Source organism: Hyaena hyaena, unplaced genomic scaffold, assembly GCF_003009895.1.
Source record: "Hyaena hyaena isolate Hyena2069 unplaced genomic scaffold, ASM300989v1 scaffold_203, whole genome shotgun sequence".
Classification (NCBI taxonomy): Eukaryota; Metazoa; Chordata; class Mammalia; order Carnivora; family Hyaenidae; genus Hyaena; species Hyaena hyaena.
The window spans coordinates 2209653-2232879 of NW_024080835.1; the positions used below are offsets into that span (position 1 = coordinate 2209653).

Below are 23227 nucleotides of genomic sequence, written 5' to 3' on the forward strand. Positions count from 1 at the left end.
TGGGAGACATTCTGGGCTGAGGTACCACAGCAAAGCACAAGTACTAATGGCAATATGCAGGCATGAGTGTAGCGTTTAGAGGAATGAGTGTTTCCACCCGGGGTTCAGATCACAGTTAGGCCTTGAATTGAATGTCATGCAAAGGCATCTGGAATTAAGGCAAATGGGGGGACATTAAAAATTTCCACTGTGCTTCCCCAAGACCAGGTGTGTGTTTGAAGAAGAGTCTCTTTATGTTCCCGAGGGAGGAAAGAGATGAGAATCATTCACATACCATTTTCTTTTCTTTCTTTCAAGTCTCCATTCCCACAGTAGCTAAGAATGTGAGGGTGTGATCTATATCTGAGGTCACAGGGAATTTAAGCAATGGGAAGAAAGGGATGAAAGCATGTCATTGTTTTTATATACACACTAATTCCAAAAACCAACAGCAGGGAAAGAGGAGAAAATATTTAGGAGCTTTTAAGCAAAATGGACCCTTTGACCTAAACTTGTGCTTTCAAGTTAACAAAATTTCAAAGCTTCCTCTCAGAGACCATTTACAAAAATCTGGCCTCTTGAAGGCTGCCAGGCCTGAAGCTGTGGGCAAGGTTCTTTCCTGAAGAGACTGGCTTCCTCCCAAGACTGGAAAATGGAGGTCGATAGCTCTATCTTTTAACACGGCTACAGCTGAAAATGACAACACATGCCTCAGTAACCTCTTGGCGAAAGTAAATCCTGTGAGGGAGAAGTACACGGAGATGATGACAATGTGAGAACCTTTAAAAACGAAACAACCATAAAAAATTCTGCCTGAGAATTGCTCTCTGAGCAGCACGTCCTTGGGTTAAGTTGTTCAAAGCATAGTGCATCCAAACACTTCAAATAGAGGTTTTCAAGCTCTTGGTAGCAGTGAAACTCTTTTCCAAAATAATCTTCTATTTGAAAAAGCAATGAATCACCTCTACATCCATACACTGGCAATGAATAATTGGGAAATGAAGTGATGCATGGTTTTCCTCGGCTGCTTTACAACTGTCACTGGGCCCCTGGTGTGCATCAGAAGAAGGCTGCTCTTAATTCATGGTAACTGACTTATATATGCAGAAAGGTGGCCTCTGGCAGGAACCTGCCAGCTCACATGCCAGACTATTAACTAGGGAAAAAATCCCATTTCATAGGTGAGAAAACTAACAAGAAACAAAGGGATTATCTGACCCACAGACAATGAAAACAGTGCAGGTTAATGGTGTGTGTGTGTGTGTGTGTGTGTGTGCGCGCGCACGCGCGGTGGGGGGAAGAGTGCATAGGGTAAGATTGAAAGTCATCCCAGTAGCTTTCAAAATATAAGAAACCACGATGCTACAATATGTTTACATGACTTTTTTCTTAGTCAATTTTATATGGAGTAAACATATCCATCCACATTACTTGAGGGTTTGTTCTAAGCACTGGGAAAGCAGATGGATATAAATATAAAAATCCCTGCCCTTATGAAGCTTACGTAAAGTGAGGGCGACAGAAAATAGACAAATATATAAAATATGAACTCTGACAGATGGTAATGAATGCCAAGTAAAAAAGTAAATTAGGGAAGTGTAATAGAAGCATTGGAATAGAACTGGGGAGCTGGAAATGGACACACGAAGTCCAGAGAAGGCCTTCCCAGGAAGGTGACCCTTGAGCAAAGACCTGAAGAAAGTGAGAGAGCAGTTCTTGACACAGGATGTCAAGGTGAATTCGAATTTCAGATACACAGAGAACGATGTTTTAGTATAAGCATGTTTCAAACACTGCAGATCATTTGCTAAGTCTGGCAACCTGACCTGGGACCGCCTGGGGGAAGCACAGCCAGCAGAAGGGACAGCAAGTGAAAAGCAAGGCCGGCAGGCAGAGTGGGAGGAGAGCGGAAGGAAGAGGCAAAGTGGAGAGTCCAAGAGGAATCAGGGTGGAGTTGATGCAAAGCCCTGGGGCCCAGGAACCTGGGAGGATGTGGGGCTGTGAGAATTCTGAGATGAGTGACATGCTTTGATTTAGGTTTTAATAGATCATTCTGGATACTGTGTTGAAAATAAGACCACACAGGGGTGTGGGCAAGGGTAAGAGCAGTTACGATGAGCATTATTATGCTCTGATGATGATGATGATGATGATAATAGTAATAATAATATATACCTAGACATATGCACCAAAATGTGGATATAATTCTGGGGGAATGGCCCCTGAAGGTCCCCATTCATGGACTCTCCATTGAGAAACGCTGGTATACATTTGTGGGAAGAAAGGAATCAGTCTTACAAATAAATTATACTTAACTTAGTAAAAATGCTACCCTAAGGAATTTGCTTTAATCGCTGCATTTTCATCCTTAAAAACAAATAAAGAATCTACTCCTGAAATCATTACAAGCACTATATGCTAAATAACTTGGATGTAAATTAGAAAATAAAAAAAATTAAAAACAAACAAATAAATAAGCTTTCATCCAAAAAGGGGCAAGTTTCTGAAAAATATCCTACTGTTGATATTAACAGGGACTATGACATGAAGCTAAGGACTTAGAGAACCTGCCTTTTCTGAATCCAACCACATGTGGTGCCAGGTGGGTTCCAAAACTAAGGTTTCCAAGTGGATTGAGACTTGGCTTCATGGTTAATGTTTCCATTTTTACTGACTTACGCAAAAGGGAGGGTGTTTCAAAGATCGTACACATGAAGGTAGTTCTACTCCAAAACCCCATGAAGATGGAGAATCTACTATTATTATCTGCCTAATACACTTAATTTTATTATGAAAATAAGCCATAAATACTTCAAAACTACTAAACACACAATGACAGTGTTACATGTTGTAGTTCAAGTCAAATAAAATCAATTTGTCTTCTTTCAGGAGCAATTGGCTAAAAAAATCCTTTCTCTTCAGGTGAAATTGCTGATAGTTCATCAATTTTTGACCTATAAAACCAGGGATTTCATGATCAACTTAATGAAAAGGTATAGGGAATCATCTTATAGTAGCTTACCTTTCAAAAATTAAATTATATAGCTTCTCTGAGAAGAGTGAAGAAAAATGATTTTAATTATGATAGTAATTTAGTCACCTGGAGCCATGCCATAAGTAGGTTAGACTCTCCATAGATGTCTGACATTCCCCATTCCCCAAACTCCGTATTGTGTCTAAGTGAAGTTTTGGCTGTTTCCTCAGCATCTTCACTTGCTCCTGGGAAGAATTCCTGCTAAGCGCACATCTCGATATTTAAGATCTGTGGACTTTAATGTACTATGAAATGATAATACAATAAAACAAGCCCATAATTACAAAATTCTAGTTATGAAGTGGAGAGAGAGGTGTATGAATATATTGTATAGGCACACTTCACTTAGCTGAGAAATCACCAACTTGAGGCTTGTGAAATGTACAAGTCTGCCTGCATACATTTACCTGTGGGAAATCTGACCTAATGAGAAACACCTGCTTGTCTCAGGTAACCTACCTCACACAAGGAAGAGGCATTGTTAAGTTCAAGAACTGGTCTCTTAGAGCTTCTGAATTCGGTCAGTTGGGTAATACCCCAACATTAACTACCCTGGACTTGGATTAGCCATGCCTGCTGCTGCAAAGAGCAATTCCTCTGAGAACATTCCTGTTGTCTGCTTACAAGGAAGACACTTTCAATGCTGCCTTGACAGTCCAAGTTGCAGGAAGGAGTTATTAACACTCTAGAACTGGTCTTTTGAAATTGTCTAAGTGTTTAATTCAAAACTTCACGTAGCAAATTAGTACAAAGATGAATATGTAATCTTGAAAAATTTTCTCTGTGGAGCTTTTTATGCATGTCGGCACCTTAATTCTTATTTACCAACCATTTAAAACAACATGCATGTAAAAATAAGTTTGGAAAGAAATAACAAGTGCAACTTGAAACATCAAGTGCATGCTGGCTGATTTTTGAAAATTTCTCAGATCATCAATTACTACTCCGTATTTACATAATTCCCTAAAGACAATCCTAAAAACTGGATGTAAACCAATTCACATCCTATTCAATGAGCAAAAATCGTATTTTGCAATGTTTCCCTAGTGACCTACGACCAGGTTTTCCCTCTGTGAAGCCCCTTAAATTCAATTACAGTTTACAGCAGTTCCTCTTCTTTGCACAGACAGAGAGAATGTGCAAAGCACAGATCACCTCAGTGGATTTCACAATATGCTTTAAAGGCCAAGGAAGCACTGTTTTCTGGCCCATTACTCCCCAGAAAACCTAATTACAATTCAGATACTGTATGCGATGAAGGCCAGGAGTGGAGGATGGCAAAATCCCTTGAAAATCCGTAAAGAGGCAACCTGCTGCTTTGGAAGACGAAGGCCTTCTCTCCCAAAGGATTCCGGCCTCACAATCAGGCTTTAAATCTTACCTGATACGAACAGTTCTCCTGATGTACCATCTCAGTGCATCCTAGGGCACAGACCCCAAAGCACGACTGCTCGGCGAGGCTGCCGAGGCAAAGCGCGGAGCATCCACTGGCGGAGAGAACGCCCTGGGAAGGCAGGGGCTCCCCGCAGATTAAAATGGATGCTGTTTCGCTGATCAACCTGCGCAGTGGCACTGCCTGTGCCGGGAAGCGCGCAGCGAGCCGAGCCGCTCTCCTCGGAAACCAGCAGTGAGGCTCACAAACATGGAGCTAGGACTGGGCTGGGGGAGGGGGCGCGCTCATCGCTGGCACAATCAGCCAATTATATTATAGGCACAAAGAAAAGGATCAGTCTGGGGCTGGTGTGACCTTCTGGTGCTTTATGAAGGCAGTTAACTGATGTGGAAACATTCTAGTCCTCATTAAAGGGAAAAAGGCCAGCGAGGGAGAGGGAGAGAGACAGACACAAATCAATGTTGCAGTTGAACATTTCTAACCTCCGGCATCATCCTTCCAGCCCTCGGATGCTCCTTGCGTGGTGCTATGAAAAAGAGGCCTTAAGGATCCTTTCGGAACTTTTAACATGCAAAGGGGAAAACAATCCATTCTGCATATTGACACTGAAGAGAGCTTTCTGTGTTGGGTTTCTGAAGTGTTTGTCAACTTTATAACTAAAAGGAGGGTTTTCACTCATTTAAAAAATGGTATTTTGTAATTTTGTGGATTCCCCACTTTTTATTGGCTCTTAGCTGCTTCTTAAGTCAAACAGAAATCAAGTGAAATAATTATTTCTAAAATTTTTTTTAGGGAGAGAGCTGATTCAAGTATTAAAGTCAGTATATAATTCATTCATTGTGTGAAAATGAAAGTAAATTATAGAACTCAATGCCATAACTTGAATATATAGATATCCCCAATATAGGACATATGATCCTAGAAACAGGCCATTCTACTTAAGAGGCTGTAATGGAAAGAATTCTGGACTTGCAGATAGTATGCGGAGAAAATACATGCTTCTGGGGAGAAAAGGGAAACAATTTTTGAAGTACTTCAGGGTCATCCTGGGATTTTAGAATATGTAAAAGGAACAACCAGGCCTGTAAATTCTTGAAGCTAATTTAATTACAGAAAATTAAGAAAATAAACAATAAAATAAAATTTCCTTATCTAAATTACTCAGCTGCCGTAGGCAATCTGTTTTGTTGTTTCTTAATAAAATGGCCCTGAGCACATAAATGGTACTCTATAAAACCTTGACTGAATTTAAACCACCAAATTAAAAAAAAATTCAATAGCGTTATTATTCTTAAGCAATTTTTACCTATCTATCCACCTCCTCAAAAACTCTTACTACTAACCACACAGTTTTCATTATGCTGCTGACAGAGAAAAACAAGTACTTTTTGCCTGAGGAATGAAATGAACTTGTTTGACAACTTTCACCTCAATCCCTGTCTTCAGGAATGGTGGGAATTTGTGTTAGGAATAGATGGTGATATATTTATAATTTTGTAACAACGCCTCTATTGCTTGGAAAGAGAAAAAACTATTTTTTAAAAAATAAATATTCTTAATTTTCGCTACTTTAGGTCACGCAGGAGAAAAGTTTGCTACCTGAGTTTAACTCCAGTGAAACATTCACATGTGGGGTTTCAGCATCCTACTGAGGGGAGTAGTCAGGAAGGCCCAACTGATGATCTCACAGGTTTGCATTTCAGCACGGGGCTCAATGGGTTCTAATGAAAAGTCCTCTGGACACATACCCTGAGGAAGGTCACAGCCCATCTCTGTAGAATATGAGAGAAAGACGGGCCATGTAACACGGGCAGGACTCTTTAGGCCTGTTCATTGGCAGGTGGCACAATGAAAGCTTGATGAATGAAGCAGAAGCCTGATTTATATCATAAGTCTTATGACTTAAATGCAGGATGAAGAAAAGAGAAAAGCTTTCCAGGTAAAGGAAACAATATTCAATACATCTTCATATCCCAAACTCCGTCCTTCTCTACTGAGCCAGGACAGAGACAGAGATGTCTGTGAGGAGCGCCTTGCTATATAATTACCTAGGCAAATGTTCTGGAATCCTAAGTATGTGCAAGGAAATGTAGGTCATAGTGAAAACTTCCTTTTGCAAGGTAGCAAATAAGATGAAATGAAAATTCTATACCTAATATAGAAGGCATACCTCAACTTTCCAAGACAGAACAGCTTTACCTACAAAGGCTGTTAAAACTTTACTGAAGTTACTACTCCCTCAATATAAGACCTCAAGACTCAGGAACATGCTTTCAAGCTGTACAAGGCCTAAAAAGTCACTTCCTGGACTCTGTTCTCTTCTGAAAACTAAAGGCTCTGGGATAGATTACATAAGCTCCTGAAGACATTTATCATGTGTTGTTTAAAAAAAAAAAAAAAGACTAAACATGATCCCACTCTTCACAGTTGCTGTTCCATAAATAGCGGAAGTGGCTCAGAGGTGGCTCTGGGGAGAACAGATTTCTGACAATTGTATCCCAAATCCTGTCAAAAAACCCTCTCAAGTGGTATAAACAAGATTAAAAAAAAAGTAATATCAAGTCAGCTTCCCTTTATAGTCATTCATTGGAGAGGACTCTGTGTTACAATTTAAATTATGATTTGCTAGTACAAAACACTTTAAACAGAAACCAGCTGTTCCAAGAACATTTAAGCTAGAATAACTAACCAAACTACAGTAACAGTTGTCATTTTTGGACCAAAAAATATTTGCGAACTGTTAAGTATGGTCTGTATAGCATAGATTCTTTTTTTCTTCTTAGGTCTTCACAATTTTCCTTCCCATAAAAAGTATTGGTTTTCAGATTTGGATGGGACCTCATGAGATACACTGCTATTTTCCAGATATGGAAACTGAGGCCTCAGAAAGTTGTGACCTGCCCCAAAATGTAAATCCTCCTCCTCAAACAACAAGCCATCAAAGTAAGAAAAAAAAACAACCTCCAGATTTTCCCAGGTTCATATCTTGTGAATGTGTTCTTACTAAACAATGCTAAATAAAGGCCCACTAGATTTGGAGAAATAAACTCCTTTGAGACAATGTAGGTTGGCTTTGAAATAAAAATTTTTCATAATGTGAGGTGCCTGGGTGGCTCAGTTGGTGAAGTGTCTGACTCTTGATTTTGGCTGAGGTTGTAATCTCACAGTTCAATTCATGAGTTCCAGCCCCCTGTAGGGCTCCATGCTGACAGTGTGAAGCCTGCTTGGGATTTAGTCTCTCTACCTCTCCCTTGCTTGCATTCTCTCTCTCTGTGTCTGAAAATGAATAAACTTAAAAAAAATTATCATAAGGTAAGAGGTTGCACTAAATCTGAATCAAAGGTACATTTAAAAGGAAGAAAAATTAGAATCGTTCCTGATTTAAGCTATTTTTCTGCCATTGAGCAAACTATGGTGTTTGTCAATCCAGAAAAATATTTGTTCAATTGTGGCGGTTACTAGCAACAGAATCAAAGAGACTTTTTGGGTAGTTAAGCGTAGTGATAAAAAATCACATCTACAGGTCATGTGAGCATACAGTTTCAAAAGTGAATTACTGAGGTCAGGGACTGACTTGGAGGGGGCTTCAGGAATTTTCTGGCACAAGCTGTGTGATTTGATAAGGGCTTGGCTTACACAGGTGTGTACGTTTGCCAAAACTCAGTGAATAATATATTTAAAATTTGTGCATTTCATTGTATGTAAAATTTATCTCAAAAGAATTTTTAAAATCTGCTTAACTAATTTTGAACTGTAGTTAATGATATGCAGGCTGAAGTCTTTAGAGGGAGGCTTAGTGAAACTTTGAAATGCATCAAATAGCTGAGCTGAATTGATGGCGAGGTAGAGGGATAGTTTGATGGAAAGCCGTGAGAAAGCAAGCTTAGTAAAATATTAACTGTAGAATCTGGATGGTGCATAAGTGGGTATTCACCTAAGAACCATCCAGTTTGGAAATGTTCATAATGAAATTTTAGGGAAAAAAATGAAGTTATGGGGGGTGGGGAATATGAGCAAGGAAATCATTTAAGCACTGTCTTAAACTTTTAAGCTTTTTCCTAGGAACTTTGGGAAAGCAGGTAGACATTTTATAAAGCTTTCAGTTGCAGTGGAAGGGACAGTGGAAGCAAAGGAATTATGAGGGAAATCAATTCTGTCCACATCAGGAGAACTGATGTTCTGTGTTCACCCAAAGAACACAATCGAAAACACCCACAACAATGAACCTTAGTTTCATTGGTTTACAAAGTGCTTTCCCCAACATCTCCCTCGATTCTTAAAACCTTGCAGTTTGAAATAGATTCCCATTCTGTGCCATGTAAAGAAGTGTTTCTGTCCTCAAGGAGTTTGGTAAGAGAAATAAGGCAGTATATAAATGACTGCATATAACAATTGGTGATTTAAGTATCTTCAACGAGACTTTGTGTTTGCTCACTAGGAATTCCGGAGACGAAGAGAATGTTTAGCTGGGTAAACCAGGAGACTGCAAAAATCTTGTTGATTTGGTTGTTCACTTCTTGAATACCTATCTTTTCTATTTCTAGACTAATGCAAGTTTACTTAGAACGTAGATCTTAACTGGTTTATTCAGTGCTAATACCCCCCAGCATCTGAAGTAGTATCTGGCATATAACAGGCTCTCATTTAATTCATTAATTCATTCATTTAAATATTTTTAAATGAATGTATAAATGATCATGACCTTCAGAAAGTCACCTCATTTATCTTGGGGCTTAGTTTCCTCCTCTATCAATGGAGGATGCTGATTCCTTGATTACTGGGTTGCTGGCAGGATGAAATGAGAATAACATGTAAAATAGCTCTTAGGTGCTCAGAAGAGGAGCAGAAATGGATTTTACCCCCTCTTAATTCAAGGCAATACAAGAGCTCAAGAAAAAAAGAGAGGCCTGAAGGATGGAGGTCATAGTGGGAATGGAAAGGAAAAGACAAAGGGAAGCTTACATGAGACACTGTGAAAAATGAACCGATGCGTCCAGCCAGTGATCTGACATGGGAGTGAAGAAGACAAGGAGTTACGAGGCTTTGAGACCAACCATGGTGGAGTAAAATTGGTGCTGTGCAAAGAAACAGGGAAGTCGGAAGGAGGAGCCGATTCTGGGGAACTGGGCTGCAGTAATATGTTCTTTTATTTTTCACCATAAAGTTCTGAGTTGAAGATGCAGAAGGCAACTGGGGCTCAAGAGAGAAGGCAGGCAAACAGAATTTGGGGTTTGTTTGTAGAGAGAGGATAGTGAAGCTGTAGAAAGTTAGATGAAGGGAGAGACTGTAGAGAAAGCTAGTAAGAAACAAAGACATCCTTGTGGTAAACACAATAATGACCTCCCAAAGTATTTACAGCCTAATAGCCACCTAGGAGAGGGGAATTAAGGCTAAGCAGGTGACCTTGAGGAGGGAGATTATCCTGGTTATTTAGATGGGCCCAATGTGACCACAAGGGTCCTTAAGGTAAAAGGAGGAGGCAGAAGAGGAAGAAACAGAGATGGCAGTATGAGAAAGGCTCTGCCAGTGTTGTTGGCTTTGAGGACAGAGGAAGAACTCACAAGCCAACGAATGCAGGAGGCCTCTAGGAAAGGAAAAGGCAAGAACACCTTGCCCTAGAGCCTCCAGAAGGAGCATAGCCCTGCTGACACATTGACTTTAGTCCAGTGACCACTTATGAACTTCTCACCTCTAAAACTATAGGCTAATTATTTGTACTGGTGATGTTGGGGTAAATTTTTATAACAGCAACAGAAAATTAGTACAATAATCTTGAGTAAAAGTCCACATTTAGAGGGGAAGAGGAGGGGAAGGGAGTGTGGTTGACAGGGTGAGAGGAAAATGAAAAATGTAGTAAGGGGTCATAGGGGGATTTTCTGGCAGAGCTAAATTGCTTGAAATACTTATTTTGCAAGAAAGTGGAAAAGACTAGTAGGTTGGAAGGTAAATACCACCAAAAGCCATTAGGTATGGTAATTAGTTCTGACTATTAGGAAGTCATCAGTTACTCTTACTGAGACAATAATCTCAGTAGTAGTGTGTTGGGATAGAAGCCAGGTTATAAGTGGTCAAGAAGTTGAGGGACTAAGTAGAAAACAGTGTATAAGGAAGTTTGTTGATGAATTAGAGCATGAGTATATAGTGGAATCAGGGAGCTTGTGTTTTTGGCAGATTTTTAAGATAGGGGAGACTCAAACATCTATCTGTTCAGCAGGGAGGGGGCTAGTGAGAAGGGAGAAATTGAAGACAATGGGTGAAAAATAATCCCAAGGGCCAGGTCCTGGAGTTAGACAAGGAGCATGTGATGGGTCTTCCTTCAGTCGTGGACCTGAAGATATAATGAGCAAAGTTATGAAGCAGTGTTGAATCAGGAGATGGAGAAAGATGCAGGAGCACAGGTGGGGGGTATCGCGGGGTCCTTAAAGGAGCAGCAGGTGGTTAAGACCTGAAGGGCAGGGAGGGCCAGTGTGGAATCAGATAGTCTGGACCAATATAGTGGAAAGCTTTTCCAAGATATTTTGTAGAGGGTTTTGCTGTATCACTTGAGAATATTCAGTTAATGCTACAGAAGAACAAGAAAAACAAATGGGATGAATGAAACTTGAAAGAGGTGTTAAGAATAGATAATGAATATGTAGTAGATTGTCAGACATATGTGAAATGTGCAAGATGTTAAGATTTAGACAATGAGTAAGCAACTAGACAGAGGCAGAATACATCATATGTGTTAAGTGCCAGTGAGTAAGTAAGTGTTAGACATGGATCAAGCATGTGTGTGCAAGTCATAGAGAGGAATAGAATGACTAAAGAAGTACCTAATATTCACAACACACTAAACAACCTGAGGCATTCAATATTCATTAGATGTACACTGACTGTCCACTGGTGACTTCCATTCTGGTCCTATGTGTCCTCTGCCCAAGAAATGCAAATATAATCCATAGCAGCTCATCAGAAGAGGAGGCAAGCTATAGAGGAAGCCAGAGGGACTTGCCCCTCTGTCTCTGATAGAGCAAATTGTATGCCATTGGCAGACATCTCTGTTTAATTGGGCCTCCTCTTTCAAATCTCAACTCTGGTTCCTAACCTTATCATCAACAGGGAAGGTGGCCATGGCAGAAAGCCTGGACACACAAATATCGTATAACCTAAGATTCAGATAGTGCGGTCATATACCATACCATATGTGTGTCAGCGCGTCCCCTTTTCCTTGCTTTTTGATATGCATTTTAAACTGATTAAATGAACTATGATTTGAACATGTTAATTTGGTCTGTGACTTCTGGGATAGAGTGTCTGTAATGGACTCGAAGGCCCCTGTTGCATGAAGGTCATTGAGAAATATGACAGAGAGAATGCTTGGTATCAGAATATTCCCACATGCTCTGAGGCCCAGAAATGGCAAGTAAGAGAAGGATAATAATGAGATAAGTTATAATTTTTTTATCCTTAAACTTTAAGTAAGAACATGAGGCTCTGCTGTACATAAACATTTGAAAATAGAATTTTTTTTGAAAATAGAATTTATAGAAGTCAGTTACCGTCTTATTCCAACTATATTTTTACATTTATTTATTTTGTTGGATCGCACCACCTCAAGAGAATCTGGTTTCACATAGGTAAGTAGTGGGAAATGGTAGCAGTCCTTTTTAATAGCTCATGTTGCAATCTCTGATGTTTTTCATTAAATATACCTAAAAGCTTGAAAGCAAAATAACAAGACATTTATTTCCAGATTGACCTACTAACAATATATAGCAACCACTCACATTTCTCATAGTAGACAGATAAGAAAAGACAGAGTGCGCACACTTCCCAGAGGTCATCTCTCTAGAACCAGACCTGCTCACTTGATGTATAGGGCATTCACCTGGCATTGCATTATCTACCTATTAAGCTTGATGAGGGTATGTGCCCGACAGATATGCGTGACTCTAACCTGGCAGTAAGCTGTGCTGGGCCCCTTGGGCATCTTAGATAATTTTTCCTTCTTGCAGATGTACAGGCATGACTTTTCAGTAAGACCAGTACAGAGGTGCCACCCACATGGTCAGTGACACATTTATAAGTACAGTTTTAAGGACTGTAAAGGACTACTTAAACCGGCAGGATAAGTTCATATGCTGATGTAGAAAAAAGGGGTAGGGAGAAATACTTTGCATAGCTATGAGGGAATGAACCACTACATTTGGGCTAAAAGGTTATATTCTTCTTATTGTTGCTTTATAGGACCACTTTTCTCCAAAAGTACAAAGTCTCATAGACAATCTCATTTGTATCTATATTTGGAATTATTTTCAAATCTCAGAACTTTTTCATTACCAATTTGACTTGGGGGGGGGTTGGGGATGAGGTGTTTAGAAGCTCATAGAACAGGTGCAAGTGAGCCTCTAAAAATATCTCCTGCAACTCTGGGTTTCTACGACACAGTCTGAAACCTGATGCGTCAGGCAGTGCTATAGCAGGCAGCCTCCCTCTCCTTCTAGAATAATGCGATGGTTTATATTTCAATAGAATCTGCCAAAGTGCTTGTTTATTGGACACAGTCCTAGTCCTCTCCCCATAGTATTTTCTGGCCAATGCTGACTGAAATTCGCACACTGTAGAAAAATAGTAACTGACTCAGATAAATTTGGGTGAAGTCTACATGGTTTCATCCCAAATTTATGTCAGTTTTACAGGATCATTTCTTTTCATCTCCATTTTCCAGCCTTTGGAGTCACAGAGAGTAGTAGAAAAGTGAAAGGTGGTATAAACCTGCCAGGGCTAACACAAGACTTCAAATAAAAATTAGTTGGTATGTCAAGAGAACCCAAGCCAGAACTAGCACAGTGTGTGTGTGTGTGTGTGTGTGTGTGTGTGTGTGTGTGTGTGTGTAGGGAAAGCAGGGGCAAAATCTCCCTTCATCCCTCTGGGTTTTTCAGTTGCCCATCTGCCTTCCCTACTGATATGAGTGCATGTAGCTACAGGAGTACCTGGCATCCCCAATGACAGAAAACGTGGTTCCTTTCTCTAAGGTGGTGGTGGTTGATTTAAAATCAGGTTAACAAAGTATTAGGGAAGGGAACTGACCCTCATCTTGAAGAAAGGTGACCTCTAGTGGACAACTGTGTTTTTTAACCAGTTCCAACTGTGAATAACATTAGAAAACAAAAATAATGTCAAAAGTATGCTTCATTGTTGTATTTATCTTTCAATGATATTTTTAATACTAACTATAAACATAAATGCATAGGTCTTCAGTTACATTAATGAAAGAGTTTAAAGTTACACTAATGCTACTACATCTAAAGTGACAATCTAGGCTGTCTTTGATGGTTCTGGAATTCACAGAGCCTTAGACCAGGAGTCACAGACCTGGGTTCCGGGATCAACTGTGCTTCTTGTTAGGTGAATTCTCTTGGGTGACGGCTTCATATCTAAGAGCCTCCATTTTCTAATCTATATAATGTTTAGACTAAAATACTATCATCTCCCTGCACCCACTAACCCCACTACTACTTTTAGGCTGTTAAATGGCTGTCTTTTCAAATTAAGTTTATTTTGCATACTGAGGTTTACAAATGAGCAACAACAAGGAAATTAATATCACAGTACATATTAGCATTGAGCAAGTCAACAAAAAACTATTAGATTTCAATTCAAAGTCTTCCTTATATAAATGTAATAAAGATAAAGGCACTGATTTTTTCCCCTTTTTTACACTGTGAAAAAAATTTCAAAAGCTACACACACTAGATCATTAGTTTGTGATGCAATTTTAGTTTATTATGAAAATTAGCTACTATTTTCAAAAGATTTATTTCACAGAATAAAACAAAGTAATGATAAAAAAGAAACATAATTTATGTAGTATATCTCTTATCAACTGATGTATTTTCCTAGTTTGTCACTGAACACAGAAAAGAGGCATAATTTATGATTAAACTATTAACATAATCTCTAAGAAAGTATTAAAATTCTTTGGTGGTCCTTAAATCTCATCCACCCCTCCCCACTTCAAGAGTAATGTTGAAATGCTATTAGTTATAACGCGATTTAGTACTTAAGAGCTTCCTCAGGTATATTCTCTAACCAGCTTTTCTGGGGCCACTAAGTAACAATCTGGAATTTACAATCTTTCTTATCCATCTTACTTCTCAAAAGAGGTGTCTGAATGATTTTTACTTGCTAACTGGTAGGAAAGTAAACATTGGTCTAAAGGGTTTGCTGAAGTGTGATAAAAATGGAAGAATGTCATTTAGCGATTTCATACACTTACTTAAAGCTATTCAATTAGGAAAGTTCCTTATCTTTTAGAAATAAATTCTTTCCAAATATAAAGGTACTGGTTAGGAAATCATGCTACTCCGAATACTGGACAACCAGGGGACTCATTCTCAGAGAGGAGGGTTAAAATTCATCATGGATTGTTCATAGGCAGGAAAAGTAACTTGCGCATTAATCCCAACTCTTTAAAATTCTCTCACTTAAGCCAGTTTTCTTTTGTGAACAGCAAAGACAGCCTCTTTCAGAAACAAGGCGCCTGGGTGGCTCAGTTGGCTGAGCGCCCGACTTTGCCTCAAGTCATGATCTCATGGATCATGGGTTCGAGCCCTGAGTCAGGCTCTGTGCTAACAGCTAGCTGAGAGCCTGGAGCCTGCTTCAGATTCTGTATCTCCCTCTCTCTCACCCTCCCCTGCTCATGCTGTCTCTTTTTTTCTCTCTCAGAAATAAATAAAACATTAAAAAAAATTCAGAAACAAAGGCTAGGCCAACAAAATGTTCACTTATTGTAAGTGCGTAGCTTTTTCATTATTTATTAAGAAAGCCAAGACAGGAATCAGCAGTGCTTTTGAGGTCCAGTGCCTACAGAATCCCTACCTACCTCTCTCTGATACCTCTACTCTCCCTTCATCTGAGACAGTAGAGTTGGCTTGTTTTCACTCTTAACATTCAAGCAGAGCAAAAAGAGAAGGGAAAAAAAGTCCTAGAAAAATAAACCCAATCCATTATGCCCAGACACCACTGCTTCCTCTCTTCCTTTCATAGCCTTGGACTTTCAGCGTCACTGTGAAGAATAGCAGCCAGCTAAAAAGGCACACATCTGCTTTGCAGTTGAAACTTAAACTGATGGTTTAAGCTACTTGTGTTTTGTTTTGAGGTTTTTAAAATCAAATTCATTTTCCAAAGGACAGAAGTGATCTCTTCAACAGAGCTGTCTGTGTAACTAAGGTGATCACACCTCTTGCCCTAATTTTAAATGGCATAAATTTATAAAACATTGTTTTAAAAGAAATTAAGCCTTTTTACACCCAGTTGCCCTATTTGGTCGTCTTGGTAGGTACACACTTTTGTATTTAGTTCTCAAATTGTTATAAAAAGTTAAGTGCTTGCAGCCTTACCATTTGTGAATGAAAAATATTTCTAAAAACATAGATTATGTCACACCTTGGTTTAAAACTCTGGGTGGGTTTCCCTTCACCACATTAGGATGACACACTTAGGATGAAATAATTCCTGAGCACTGCTGCTCTAGGTCTTGATCTGCGTGCGCTCCAGAATTCCTTTGCACCACTCACAATCTCACTCACTTAGCTCGAGGCTTAGTGGCTGCCTTTTAGTTTCCTCAAAAAGCTAAGCTCACCCCTGACTCAGAGGCTTCGCATGAGTTATTTCTCAACTTGACCAAAACACCTCCCTCTTTGCCCAACTAACTTCTCTTGTTTCAAGTTGGAGGCCTTTCCTTAGCCCCTAGTCTAAGTAAGGCCCTACCTCAAATTTAGTTAGCACACTAGGTTTTCTTTCTTAGCACTTACCACAGTTTGTAACCATTAGTTAATTTGTGGAATTTGTAATGTTGATTTGCTCCCCTAGACTGTATGTTTGTGAGAAAGCAGGGGCCATATCTATCAGGTCTACCATTATGTATCTAGCATACAGCACAGTGCCAGACATATACACTAGGTGTTCAACAAATATTTGAATGAGTGCACGAAATTCTTGAAGTTCTCTCACATCAGAGCCTTGGATCCAGGGCAGGAGTGTGCCTGCAACCAGCTGGCATTAGCTCAAGTTGCTCTTGTGGTAAAGGTGGACAAGTGCCCAATTTCTCCTCTCGAGACAGCGGGTGAAGCCTCACCTGGACAGCTAAGTGGCTGACTGCCAGTCCGTGAGCTAAACATGGTGAGGTCTTTTGGCTACATTTCCCTCCTCGCTGTGAGTTATAGCTTTGGCAGGCTCAACGGGGCCCCCTCACCTTGCTGATGTGTCTCAGGGGCAGGACTGAGTGTGCCAGTTGAATCTGAGGGCAGATAATCATTTACAGCTCCCCCATAAGGTTAAACCTTACTAAGCTGAACCCACTAGACAACCGCCCCCAACTTAATTCAAAATAAGTAAGAAGAAAAACACATAATCTAATGTGTTTTTCCCCTTCCCAACTTGGTGCCTTATGTAATGAATTCTTGGTTCCATAGGGTAGACTGGCAAAATAGCAAGTAATCTGATGTTGTCAACTTTTGTACCCCAAAGAAGGACGCTGATAAGAGTAAGAAGTCGGAATACTTACACATAAAACCTTGAATTGCTAGCAACTTGTTCTGTGAGTGTTCTGCAAGACCCAAGCAAACATTTCTAATAAATTTTAACTTGATAAGCAAGTGATGTCTTGCAATACGAGCAGTACATGATGCCAAATGTCACATGATCACAACTGAGCCAATGGGTCTTGACATTCACTTTGATATACAAGTGCTTTGGATTACAAGCATGTTTCTGGAATGAATTATGCTTGCAGGCCAAAGTTTTACTGTACTTAAGGAATGCTAGTGTTCCAACTAGTTTTCTCATCAAAAGAACAGAATGCAAAATGACCAATAGGAAGGTGAACTGAGTTTGTGAAAGACTGATACTTTTAAATTCGTCCACTGTGGAGATTTAGGCCAGAGGAAAAAAAGACAAAAAGAGTATTTTTTAGCATGTTTACTTTCTTAGAAGAAAACAAACAAAAATGACAGCTAAAAATCAAGCTATAACCTACAATTTAGGCTGCAGCTTTCCAGAAAGTATTCTACTATTTGAAGAAGAAATGCTGGATGTGGCTTGAGTCTCTCTAACCCAAACGATCCCTCTCTGTAGAAAATACTTATGATTCTGCATTACAGCATCATCATTGACTGCGATTTCCACAGTAAAAGAACTACGAAAGTGTCAGTACTCCAGGTACCTGCTTGCCCTGTCTTGGTGACAAATCAATTTTGAATCCGGGTCAAGAGTGTCTCAAGTAGTACAGGTCTGGCACTGCCGAATCCAGACAGCTGTGTGACTCTTCATTTAACACCAGTCACCATAATCCGGGTTCAATGGCTGAATCTGTATAGGGGTTTGCTTGCCCCAGACGGTGAGTGGAATGAGGCAGGTCTACTAACTACCCCCAGATAAATGATGATTCAGTCTGGTATGCACCCTTGTTCCAGCCTGCCCTAAATGGGTCATCTCTATTTTTACCCAAGGCCAGTGTGCTTGAATATACACACCAGAGGAAGTGGAGTTCTCATGTGAAGACAAGGAGAGAGCTCCTACATGCAGACATGAAATAATCTCAAGTAAGGATTCAAAGTTCTTCTTCGTGTGAGCAGTAATAAATCAGTCACACTCACTTGGAGTTAGGAGTAACTTTCAGATTTTCAATTTATTAATACAAGGAGGTAATAATAAATGAAGGATGCTTCTGAAAGTGATGCTAGCTTCTCATGTTGAGAAAAAAAGATTAAAAGTTGGGAGTTCATAGGTTTTAGATGGACTCAATTATTTCCTTATTTACAAATGATATGGTTAAGTTGTTTTCCATTATTTTCAAAATCCACTTCATCATCAAAATGTTGACATGTGGATGGAATAATAAATCAAATGACCTGACCCTGCCATGGTCAAGTTTTATCTGTCAATTTGTTTTTAGGGGGTTGGAATAATCACAGGGCCAGCTACGTGCTTTGCAGGATGCTGTGCAAAATGAAAATGGGAACCCTTTGTTCAAAAATTAAGATTTTCAGGATGGTGATAGCAGAGCATGAAGCCAAAAGCCCTGTGTGATTTCAGAGGTTACATGCCCATGACACTGCTCCTGGGTGGTACATGGGGGAAGAAAGGAACCAGGCATACAGTCATTTCATTTGAGAATTATGTGCATTCTCGGTTTTGGAAGAAAGAATCTTCATGGCATGCGAATAGCGATGGAAAGACATAACTTCCTTTAGTTTGAGAGGAGATGAAATTGAAGAGGTTGCTGAGGAGGAAAGGAGGGAAATGACCTTTACGAATCACCTAACATATGCCAGCTGCTGTCCTGGAGCTGGCCCTGACACTGTCACTAATCCCTCTTGCTCTAGCACAGGATTAATTCCACACTAGAGAAGCAGACGCTAACTGAGGCCAATGATGAATTTAAGCTTAACTGCTTGAGTTTAGAAAGGGCAGGTTAAGGGATGCAGACATAGGACACCTGAGGGTATTCAGTAATTCTGGATGGGATTTCTTTCCTGAGCTGCATCCTCTGCTTAAGACCACTCAACCCACTGCTATCAGCCCAGACACCCCAGAGCTCTTTCTCTGCCTCTAACACTAGCAGTCCGCCCTCCACTATTTGTCTTGGAGACCATCCGGTTTTACCCTTAGGTCTGTCCACTCTTCGTTATGCCCCCTCGACTCCCAGGTCACCGCTCATCCACAGAAGTGCCTTCCGATACAGCTTTGCACAACCTCTCAGACCGCTGCCCCCAGTCCTCCACAGCCCTTCCAGGGGCCCCTCTTCTTGGAACATTCCCTTCGTTGTCTTGCTCTAACAGGAGCCTGAAAGCATGGTCTCATTTACAGCTCTTTCTATACCACCTTCAAGTGGTGGCTGTTTTCTCCCTCACCTTTCTCTTGCTAAGGGCCTGGTGGATGGGTATGTGTCTTTGCTCCCTCTTGCTTCCAGACAATTGCTGCTCTTCCCTAACACCCTGCACTGACTCTTCTACTATCAGACTCCTGATACCACCTCTACAGAGCACTCCTAGTTGCAGTCACCTCCTCCCGGCTTACCTGCCTCACGCCTTGAAGAGTCACTCTCTGATGTGACTTCTAATTCTTGGGAATTTCCATGTCGGCTAGATAGTCCTCCAATATCTCGGCCTGTAAGTTCTCTGACTTCCTTCCTCTTCCATTCTCAGTTACACCAACCCCCATGGGCCTATCCTGGCCATGCCATCACCAACAACATCATGACCTCCAAAATTTCAACTTCCATTCTCTTACTCTCCAGCAATCTCAGTTTCTCATTCTGGCTAACTCTAATATTCTAGTTCCAATAATTCTTCAGCTGCACTAGACCCTGCACCCTATAGACTGCCCATCTTCCTCCCATCCCTCAGTTCATTATGCCTTCCCTTCTCTCTCTACACATCTTAGATACCATGGCCCATTGTTGTAACCACCAACTTCAGACTCAAGTTAAATCTCAACTGTGGTTAAATTTAGCTCTTTGCTACTCTGTGCCTATTTCCAGGCTGACATATGTGGCTGGAGAAAAATATACAACCATACTCACTTTAAGTTCACGACTGCTTATCTCAAGTGTCCCTCTATATTTGCCTGGTTTCCTCTTTATTTCCCCAGTCCATTCCCTCCCACAATCCCATAGACAACCACAACACTCTCTGAGAGAGGTGCCCGGACTTACCGTCTACAATTTCTCTCTGCCCTTTATTCTTTTTTGAACACCTCTGGTCAGTTTTGTCTCCCCCATGCTACTGAAACGGCTACGCCTTCCTAAGTCCTAAGATCAATTCCGGGTCTTCCTCATACTAGATCTATGAGCACTATTCAACTATTCTACAATCAGCTTCTGACACAACATTCTCTTTGGTTCTTTTCCTGTGTTAAAACCTGTCCTCTGCTGATCTCCCTTCTCCCCTGACTTTAGCTACTAGAGCTGTACTGTACTAGAGCCACTAGTTACATGTGGCTTCTTGAATTTAAATTTCAGGAAAGTAAAAATTCAGTTCCTTAGTTGGCACTACTCCTGTTTTAAGTGCTCAGTGGTCTCTTGTGTCTAGTGGCTCTCATATTAGATGGAGTATACAGAGAACTTTCCCATCACAGAATGCTCTATTGGACAGTGCTACACTAGAACATTCAAGGCTCGTCCCTGGGCATGTTCTCTATCTGGAACTCACTTCCTTGGAAATGTCATCCAGCCTCTTGGCTGGTGACTCCAACCCTTATACCTCTAGCCTGGACCAATCCCTAAACTCAGATTCCTTTATCTCACTGCAAACTCACTATTTCTACCTGCATGTTTAACAGATGTATGTCTTAAATTTATAATGCCTAAAATGAACTCCCATCTACCCAGAACCTGACTCCTGCAAACTCTTTACTCACAGTCTTCCCTATTTCAGTAAATGACAGCTCCATGCTTTCCTTCATTCAGGCCTAAAATCTGTGGGCCATCCTTTACTCTTCCCTGACTCTCACACCCTACAGTCCACCAGCAAATCTTCTTTGGCCGAACCTTCAAAATATCCAGAATCTGCCCACTACTCACCACCTCCACCGTCACCATTCTGAACACTGATCATCTCTCACCTGGATTACTACAAAGGTTTTCTACCCAGATTTTCTGCTTCTGTCCTTCTAACCTCCCTTACCTCAGTAAATTCTCAACAGAATATCCAGAATACTTCTAAAAACATAATCTGATTATATTATTTCTCAAGTTTGCTCAAAACCTTCTCATAATCTTCATCTCACTCCCAGTAGAAGCCAAAGCCCTGTTAAGAGCTTGCAAAGATTTCTATCATCTGCCTCCCAGCACCCACAGGACCTGTCTGTCATTTGGTCCTGCCACAAAGCCGTTTCATTAGAACCTCAGTCAAGCCCAGCACCTTCTTGCCTCAGGGCCTTTGCACTCTGCTTCTGCTTGGAACTCTCTTGCCCTGAACAGCCTGTGACTTGCTACCATACTTTCTCCAGATCTCTCCTCAAATGTTGCTTTGGCATTGAGGTCATCTTTGGTCATCCTGTCTAACACAGTAATTCTTACTTGATGCCCCTCCCTGGCTCCACACTTTGGGGCTTTGTGTGAGAACACACACCTCTGCTTTGTCTTTAGCATGCACCACATTTAAAATACTATGTATGTTCCTGTTTGTTTATTGTTTAACTCCCAGTATGTTATCAGCTCTATGATGGCAGGGACTTTGTTTTATTTACCGCTGTCCCCAGCATCTAGAAAACCCACCGCAGCAGTCACCTCAACAAACATTTTGTGGGTATGAATGGTCAAATAGAGGCACATATTTTTTCATTCTTACTTTTCCTCGGGTTTCAGTTACTTTGTTTTAATAACTACCTCCACCCCCTTAGGGTAAAATTCACTTAATTTCATGCAGAATGAAAGCTAAAAGTTTTAAAATATTCCATGCTGATAAACTCATTTGACATATATATATATATATATATATATATATATATATATATACACATATATACATACATATATTTTAAAGCATAACTTGTCTATAATTGCAATTTTCAGAGATTTTAATCATTCCCTTTCATAGGAAGAAATCATAATTTCAAGTGGTTAGTCTTGGTGTCTGATTTAAGTGGCTGAAGTTCCTAATACTTATTCTGATTAAGGTAGGTGCGGTGGGGGAAAGGTAAAAACACCTTGAGTCTAGAACTGGTTCTGCTCTCTTCTTCCAAGAAAGTCACTTGAGGCTATAGAATTAACTTTCGGGGTGCCCTCTGGGAGCCAGAGAAATCTTTTTACAGAATGTCTGCCTGGAGTCTGATCAGGGAGCTGGGAAGGGCCAACAGCAGAGTTCTCCAGGTTGCCAGGCAGTCCTGGTAATTAGCAAGACTTCCATTCAAGCCTAGAAATAACTGGCTGATCCCAGCTAAGATCAACTGGCCCAGGGAGACATGACTCCCAGAACATAATGACCTTTGCTGTGGGTCCTGAGGCTGGGAATCTCAGGCAGCAGGCTAATCCCCACCCTGGGGCCCAGGCCTCTTCTAAGGAGTCAGGAGGAGAGAAATGTGTGTGGGAGGATCTGTGGGAGAGCTCAGCTTGCTGGTGGCCTCCCTTAGGCCACTGGCCCACATGATAAAGAGTGGGAGGCAGATTCTTGGATTGAGTGCCTGGCCCAAATCAGAGCTTAATCAAGAGGACGAGTTGTATTATATGTCCCTGTAAATTCCTTGGAAAAGTAAAGACTTCTCTGCTATGCAACTAACCATTTACTCAGGAAGCAGTTCAGGGATGGGGAAATGTTTTCTAAATTGAAGCCACTGGGTGGCAAGAACATGTAAGTGACAGTCAAACAGAAAAAGCAAAGCAATTTACTTTTAGTTGTGATAGGTTGTTTTCTGTTTTGTTTTGTTTTCCTCATGTATGGATATGGGTTAGAGAGAGTGGGGTGGTGTTTTCCTTAGGTTTTTAAGTTTATTTATTTATTTAGAGAGCACATGGGAGGGGCTGAGAGAGAGAGAGAGAGAGAGTGAGAGCATGTGAGTGGGAGAGTAGGGGAGAGAGAGGGAGAGAAAGAGTACCCCAAACAGGCTCCACACTGTCAGTGCAGAGCCTGACACAGGGCTTGATCCCATGAACCATGAGATCATGACCTAAGCTGAAATCCAGAGTCAGCCGCTTAACCGACTGAGCCATCCAGATGTCCCAAGAGCGGAGTGGCTTAAAAATATGTCCAAAGTTCTTTGATGCCCTTCTCTTAATGAAGTGGAACTTAATTCCCTTCTCCCTGAGTGAGGGCTGGACTTATAAAAGAAAAAGCAGA

At 40.7% G+C, this 23227-nt stretch overlaps 1 protein-coding gene across 4 annotated transcripts in view; it reads right to left on the reverse strand.

Annotated features, from left to right (window-relative positions):
• The window catches only part of SCHIP1 (schwannomin interacting protein 1), a 123669-nt gene that overhangs the window by 50875 nt on the left and 49567 nt on the right, over window positions 1–23227 (reverse strand). Inside the window, exon 1 of one of the 4 annotated variants that reach the window (XM_039241977.1) lies at window positions 4395–4656. The exons of 2 other annotated variants lie outside the window; for them this stretch is intronic. In XM_039241977.1, coding sequence (XP_039097908.1) covers window positions 4395–4424 — 30 coding nt within the window. In that variant the 5' untranslated portion in view covers window positions 4425–4656. Of the gene's footprint in view, window positions 1–3079; window positions 3143–4394; window positions 4657–23227 lie in introns of those variants that run through there. One more of the 4 variants, XM_039241976.1, reaches the window with a different exon arrangement.